The sequence below is a fragment of the Octodon degus genome, unplaced genomic scaffold, assembly GCF_000260255.1.
Source record: "Octodon degus isolate 3935 unplaced genomic scaffold, OctDeg1.0 scaffold00157, whole genome shotgun sequence".
NCBI classification, from domain to species: domain Eukaryota; kingdom Metazoa; phylum Chordata; class Mammalia; order Rodentia; family Octodontidae; genus Octodon; species Octodon degus.
The window spans coordinates 6,148,106-6,156,006 of NW_004524733.1; the positions used below are offsets into that span (position 1 = coordinate 6,148,106).

At 40.3% G+C, this 7,901-nt stretch overlaps 1 protein-coding gene across 4 annotated transcripts in view; it reads left to right on the forward strand.

Annotated features, from left to right (window-relative positions):
* Positions 1-7,901, forward strand: part of Col4a6 (collagen type IV alpha 6 chain) — a 496,212-nt gene that overhangs the window by 433,605 nt on the left and 54,706 nt on the right. For all 4 annotated transcript variants that reach the window (XM_023702710.1, XM_023702711.1, XM_023702712.1 and 1 more), the window contains exons 9-13: positions 53-115; positions 883-918; positions 1,104-1,145; positions 2,688-2,780; positions 4,310-4,363. In XM_023702710.1, coding sequence (XP_023558478.1) covers positions 53-115; positions 883-918; positions 1,104-1,145; positions 2,688-2,780; positions 4,310-4,363 — 288 coding nt within the window. The remainder of the gene's footprint in view (positions 1-52; positions 116-882; positions 919-1,103; positions 1,146-2,687; positions 2,781-4,309; positions 4,364-7,901) is intronic.

Below are 7,901 nucleotides of genomic sequence, written 5' to 3' on the forward strand. Positions count from 1 at the left end.
TTCTTGAGAAATTGTCTTGCTTTTTAACCTTGGGAAAAACTTGCCTCTCTAGGGTCCACAAGGATCACCTGGAACTCCTGGAGACACAGGACCCATAGGATCACCAGGATTGCAAGTAAGACCAGTTTAAATCTGATATGTAATCACAGTATTTACATGACTATTTTCTTCACAATGCCATGTGTTAAATGTAAGCTTATATAATTTAGCTTCTCTTACAGGAGGAAAATTTTCTTTCCTGGATTAAAATGAAATATACTTTTCCTATGAGTTAGTGGCTTTTTTTATTTTTCAGTCTTTCTGAAGATCCAGTTTGTACCTCCATATGCTCCCGGTCTAAGTCAAAGTGTAGCAAAGGAATGGAAAATACGTCACACCTTGATTGCGATCTTCACCCACAACAGATAGTAATAATCAATTGCAACATCACCTACCTTGAACACTGATAAGCTTCAGAATTTTTCTAAAAAGTACAGCTTGGGTAGCTGTACCTACCTACCTCCTATTTTTCTAATATCAAATCTATATGTCGCAGGTGTCAACATAGCCAGTCATCTCTGCAGTTCTGGGAAAGTCCTGTCTCTAGATTGTTCTCTGCAATGCATGGATTCCCACAACTTGTTATTTTGGCTTAGTTTCACTGAGTCACCACTGTATAATTTCTGACCTGTTAGAAGAAATGAATTCTTCATTACATTAGCATAAATCTGGTTACCAGATCAAAGGAGATAGAATCTCCTGAGGAGAGCTATTCTGCTATGCCAATGTCAGTCTATACCAAACAGGGTTGGGAGCCTTATCCCTAAGGATTCCTGGCATGCTCTTGCTCTTTTTAATTTAAAGTAACAACTGATAACTCTTTTCTTTCTATTTTTAACTTAGGGTCCTCCAGGCCCCCCTGGTAGCCCTGGTCCTGATGTAAGTATACATTAACTTGTGATATTTTGTGTGTCTTGCCACTAAATAATCTGGTTTCTCCAGACATAGTGATTTGGTCAAATCTACTTTCCGGTAAAGAAAAAATACTGCATTCCAACTTAAATTCTTGGAGCCGGTGTTTAGTAATTGCTTTTGTTTTTCTTCCCTGTACTGCTGTACCCCAGGGCAATACCGGGTTAGGTTTCCATGGAGAGAAAGGAGTCAAGGTAAGTAGGTTTTACAAAATACAGTCTGCATTCCATATGCTCTAAGAAAAATTTTTGGTCATGCATGTGTTCCTGATCATGTAAGAGGATTTGGTTCTTCACTTAAACAAATGGATATTTTCTTTTTTTGTTCTTTTTTTTAACATTTATTTATTGTGTGTGTGTGTGTGTGTGTGTGTGTGTGTGGCCAGCTCAGCCCACCAGGGGGCGCGGCTGGCTGGCATGTGGTGCTGGGGGATCAAACCATGGTCCCTATGCTTTGCCAAGCTTGTTCCAAGTAGGTGCTTTAGACCACTGAGCCATCTCTCCAGCCCCCAAATGGATATTTTCTATCCCACATCTACCACCTAGTCTAGGGATCCCTGCAGGGTGACATGCCCATGTACCATACATAGGCTTTTGGGTACTTTTTTTCTTTCAAATACTGTCATCATCTCCCTGCTTTTTCCTGTCTTACATACATACTCTGATACATTATAATCCTTTTATTCCCAAAACTGGGTATTTCCTCAATGCTTTGTATAATCTTCTTTACTTTTTCTCTGCTCCCTGTCTTCCCCCTGTGTTTCTTCTTCCTTTTCCCACTCTGCTTCTTTCTCTTCTATAATAGTCACTTTTCTATTGCAGAGACCCAAATACCTAACACAAAATGTATAGAAAGAAAAAGATTTATTTTGGTTCATGGTTTCAGAGACTTCAGCCCATGATCAGCTGGCTCTAAGGCAGAAATATAATGGGGGGGGAATTATTCACTTCATAGCATCCCAAAAACAAAGATTGGAAACAGGCTTAGAGAAAGGAAGGGGCTAGAGACAAGAGTTTATCCTACTAGGTTATATCCCTTAAAAACCTTTCTCCAGCCAGGCCTACCTTCTAGCAGCACATTCAACAATGAACTCACTGATGAGGTGGGCAACCCCAAGGTCTAATCACCTTCCAAATGCAGCCCCCCTGAACACATGAGTCCTTTGGGGGACATTTTTGATCCAAAACATCACACTATCTCTGTATCTTGTTTGCCATCCTTAGCCTCTCATTTCTCTCCTTCTATACAAATTATATGGTGATTTGTGTGCATGCTTTCCCCTGACTGGTTCTTGCGGATTTTGTTGCCTTGTGAAAGAGCATCTGTAACCTACAGCTTTCCAAAACACACTTCACTCCCTTTGTTTATGTTCTTGGCAAATATAGGACCAGTTGAATTTTATCACTGTTATCAAGAAGTAACATTTCACCTTGCTCAATCTATTTTTTGGCTCTAGTTTAAACACTCTCTTGTGCATGACCATGGCAAAAATGAATTTGTGGTTTCCTTTCATTGTCTTGTTTCTTCCCTCTGTAGTGTTGATACAAAATGCACTGTCCAGCATTATAATTATTCACAATCTAGACAATGAGAGTTTTTATTTCCTCAGTGGTGTAAAGAAAGGTCCAAAGTAATGGATAGTTTCTTCATGAACTACATCCAGAAAATAAATCCTTCCTCTGTAAAAATGGTCTACATGGTTTATCTTTTGCTTAATGTTCCCTTTGATTTTACAGGGGGATGTTGGCCTCCCTGGCCCTGCAGGACCACCACCATCTACTGGGGAACTAGAATTCATGGGAGTCCCCAAAGGGAAGAAAGGATCCAAGGTAGTAAAAACTTAGTGTTAATTAGCCTTTTCTTTCAGTATCAGAATTTGCCTGTAACAACCAGACTTGACCGAAAGAATTAAAAGCTTTGATTAATGGGTTTGTTATTTAGAAATAAGGGTTAAAAGTCTTTGTTTTGTCTCTGTGAAAAGCTTTCTAAAAAGCCTAAGTATGTTTTTTGGTGTGTAGGTGTGAGTATGTCTGTGTTCTGAAGTACTCACCTAAGTGCTATTTTCTCTGTTTTATCTTGCATATTCAATTTCTGATATGCTGAATGACTTCAACATTAGGTAGAGTTTTTCTCTTCTAACTCCCAAACTACTTAAACCACTGTCCTCCATGCACTGTGACTAAAATCTGTCTTAGTCACTTTCTCATTGCTGGGACATAATACTTAGCGAACATAGCTTGAAGGAGAAGAGATTTATTTTAGCTCACAGTTACAGTCCACACTCACCTGGCCCAAGGGCAGAACACCCTGCCAGAGGACCATGGAAGAGGCAAAGCTGTTCCTCTCATGGTGTACAGGAAGCCAAAATACTCAAAGGAGAGTAATAAACCTTTCCTGACCACACGCTTAGAGCCCCACCTCTTCCCACTAAAACCCAAAGCATATAAATGGTTCATTTTGAATGATCTTTTGAAAGTTATTTGCCCTCAAAGTTGACCCTGCAATTAAGATATGACCAAGTGGCAGCAAATGCCTCAATTCACCTGATATAAACTATCAAGGCTCAAGCTACAGACTACTTTACCTGAGATATCTTATAACTTGTATTTCTGTGTGAGTGGATGTATAGTACATACATGGTTGTGTTTGAATTGCTATATTCTGTTTAGTAACCTGAATTTCCTTTGCTTATGGTTTTCTTTGAGTTTTGTAATTTTGTTGCTATGGTTAAGTCCAGGTAAGAACATACATTTGGTATCACTCCTTTAATATTGTCTTTCTGGAAGTAACATCTCTAGGCCCTTATAAGTTTATAGGAAATAATAATTAATTAGAAGAAGTCTCTGAATGTATGAAATTATCTTCTCCCTTATTCATTTCCAAACCTAAGGGAGCCTTTCCATGGCCAGATAGGTAAATTATCATATTAGGGAAAGAAAGATTAAAATATTCTGTGTCCCTATCCAAATTGTAATTGTTATCCTAATTGTAATTCTTTTCCCAAAACCACTGACTTTATGCAGCCTTTATTTTGCTATGAGAAACCAAAAGTAAAGAGCCTCTTTTCAAAGAAAAAAAAATACTCATCCTTGGTATCTCCCAATTAGCATGCATATTTGAGATTCTACTTTATACAGTCATGGGTGGTGCCCCATCCAATGTGGTGAAGGGCTCCCTAAGCTAAAACATCCTGTATAGCTGACAGCAGGACAGCATAGGGATCTATACCATACCTGCTGCTCCAATCTTGCTATCCATTCATTCCCCATACCTCATCCCAAATACGGCTAACGGAGCCATCCTCCTTTGTGTTTGCCATTGCCCACTGCTACTCTTAAGCCTTTGATTAATTTTCTAGGGTGAACAAGGACCTCCTGGTGTCCTAGGTATGATTGGCCCTCCAGGCTTCCAGGTAAGTCTTCATACTTGGTCCACATATATTCAGGGATCTGACTGGGCAAAAGCTGTAACACCAGGATGATAATAGGAAAATCTCTTCCCACAGTTACTGGAGAGAATGCTACAATCATCACTATTAGAAGAAATTAAAGGAAAGGTTTTTGTTTCTTGCACTTGCAGGGATATTAACATGTTTCTCCACAGAGCCATATGTCTTAAAGGTTAACAGCTCAAACACTTGGGTTAGAACAGGTCTAGGATTCACTTTTAGTCTCATCATATTCTAGCTTTTTAGAAAAAATCTTAGGTTTCTGAGTTTTGTTTTCCTAACCAACTTAAAAGGGACAATGATACAGTATTTGAGGACTAAATGAGATGCTATTCATGAAAAGGACTTCATTCATGCCTGACACTTATGAAGTGTTCAGGAAGTGGTACAATTCTTAGTGATCCTATCTTCATTTTGGTTTCTTCCTTTTTAGCTTAGACTCCTACATTCAATGAATACTTTTTAAAAGTTCCTATGTGCTATTCATTTTGCTGGCTCTGCAACTAAGTAGAAGTTCCTGTCCTTGAGATTAAATTCTAATGGAGAAGTACAAACTGATACAGAAAATAAACAAGTAAAGAGACGAGTCTCATTAAAAATGACCTGGGAGTATGGATCAGTGGTAAAGTGCTTTCCTGGAATGCATGAGGTCCTGGGTTCCATCCCTAGTAAAAGAAACAAACATATTCATGTAGTGATGATATGTAAAATACAGAAAACAAGTAAAGTTAAGGAGTTTGGAAGGGGAGTAGGATAGGCCACTGGGGATGGAGTGGTCAAAAGGACCTCTCTGACAATACAATATATGAACTGATACCTGCACATTGCCTGGGAGCAAATCACATAAAGATCAGAGAGTTTGGTGTCAAGCTCTTAAGGTTGGAAAAAGCTCATTACTTCAGAGGAAGGAAAGTGGGCAGCAAGGAAAGTGGGCAGGACCCAATGAGTAACTCAAAGAACAAGCAGAGATGCTGGAGCTAGATCACGACCAGCTTTGAAAGTCACATGTGTGTCCAGTCCTAGCCCAGGCCTGGTGAGTGTGTGGGAGAACTTCCCGCTACCCTGCACCAGCGGGACCTACTACTGGCCCCAGACCAGGCGCAGTGTAGATGAGACCCTCTGCCACCCCTTGGGACACCCCCCAACAGTCCTCAGCACCTCCCCCATGCCACCTGCCCAGTAGGAATTTCTGCCAGATTCTGGGAACCCCCAGACACAGTCCTAACGCAAGCCCGGTGAGTGTGTGGGAGAGCTTCAGGTTACCCTGCGCCAGCGGCACCTATTACTGGTCCCAACCCAGGTGCAACGTGGGTGAGACCCTCTTCCACCCCCTTGGGACTCCCCCCATCACTCCGCAGCACCTCCCCAACCCCACCTGCCAAGTAAGAATTTCTGCTGCGTTCCAGGAACCCCAAGACCCAGTCCTAGCCCAGGCCCAGTGAGTGTGTGGGAGAGCTGCCCCTCCCCCCTACTCCAAATTGTCCCCTCCAGGCTCAGTTCAGGCTGGGCATACAGGCCTGGGGTGAAACTCTGCAGCTGTGATCCCTGCAGAGAGTGTAGAGGATAGAATCACCCAGCTACTCCAGGAGCAAAAATCTTTCCAGAAGAGCACAAAGGGTTCACCCCTAAGGGCAGCAGCAGGAAGGAGCTGAGCAAAGGAGAGAGACCCAAGCCAGACACAGCTGGATAAATCCAATCTTCGTAGATCTGAACCTGAACTTCAGTACGTGCTAAGGTTATAACTACAACGAAGATCTACAACAAAGGTCAGAAGACAGTGCGACACAAAATGATGAGATGGAACAAAATGCAACCTCAGAACCCAAGCCCACCCATAAAAAGTGCAGAGGAAACTAACACAGAACAAATTGGGAATCAACAGCTGAAAGCAACGAATCAACCGCTTCTGAAATAAAGAAACAGCTGCAGAAAGGTATAGAGGAACTCAGATTCGAAATACAAAAAGTAATCCCCGAATTAATAACATCTGCAGTAAAGAATCAAATGCAGAAACATATGGAGGAAACCCAATGTCCACCCAGAACAAGTGCAGAGGACACTAGCTCAGCGCAATTGCATTACTTAATAGTATCGATAGTAAATAAGCAACAGCTAAAAGTTATATATGAACACAGAGCACCATTCTTTTCTGCAATAAAAAATGAATTCTCATAAATAACAGCATCTGAAGTAAATAAAAAACTACAGGAACATAGGCAGGAAACCCAATCAGAAAAAAAACACTGCAGTAAAAGAACTTATAACTGCTTTTAAAGAAGACATTGATAAAAAAAAAATAGAGGAGATTACAGAGGACGGATTCCGTGAATGAGCAATACAGGAAAGAAATAGATTGTATGAAGCAGAGTCAAAGAGATATAGAGGAAAATAAATATCAATCACAAGCTTGCAAAATCGTTTAAGTGAAAGTGAAGACAGAGTTTCAGATCCTGAAGATGCTGGAGCAGCTAGTAAAAAGGCATGAAAGGATCTCTTAAAAACAACGAAGATGCAGGAAAGAATAATCCATCACCTGCAAGATGATGCAAAGATGAACAATGTAACTTCAACCCAATGAAAAACACAGCAGGAAATATAATAGTCAAGATCCCAGAAATTCAGCACAAGAATAATCTACTGAAAGTCACCAAGGAAAAGAAGCAGATCACATTCAAAAGAAAACCAAAAAGAATTATGGCCAATTTCTCTTCACAAACCATGAAGGCAAGAAGAGCATGGAGGAGAATAATTCAAGTCCTCTATGAAAACATATTCCAGCCAAGACTGCAATACCCTGCAGAACTCTCTTTCAAATTTCATGGAGAAGTGAAATACTTTCATGACAAAAAACAGCTAAAGAATTTTGTGATGAAAAAGCCGACCCTACACAGGCTACTGAAAGATGGTCTAGAGAGGGACCAAAATGATCAGAACTCCACGAATGAGATCAGAAGCAACCAACTAAATAGGGCAAGCAATTATACACAGGAGAAAAAGAAGTAAAGGACAACAGGTAAATAACATGTCAATCGTAAGTCAATACATCTGAATTCTAGCCATCAATGTAAATGGACTCAATTCACCACTTAAGAGACAAAGACTGGCACATTGGATTAGGAAACAAAATCCAACAATATGCTGTATACAAGAAACACATTTAATTCATAAAGACATTCATAGGCTGAAAGTCAAAGGATGGAACACAATACTACATGGCCCAGCATCTCAGAAAAAAGCAGGGGTAGCAATCATATTTTTGGACAGTCTCAACTTCAATCCAACAATGATCAAGAGAAATAAAAAAGGCCACTATATACTGGTTAGGGGAAAAACTCAAGAGGAAGAGGTAACACATATAAATATGTATGCACCAAACAAAGGAGCATCCAACTATATAAAGCAAATCTTAATGGACATGAAAAATCTTATATCCAATACCACAAGTTTAACAGGAGTCCCTAACATCCCCTTATCTCCAAAAGATAGGTCAACTAGACAAAAA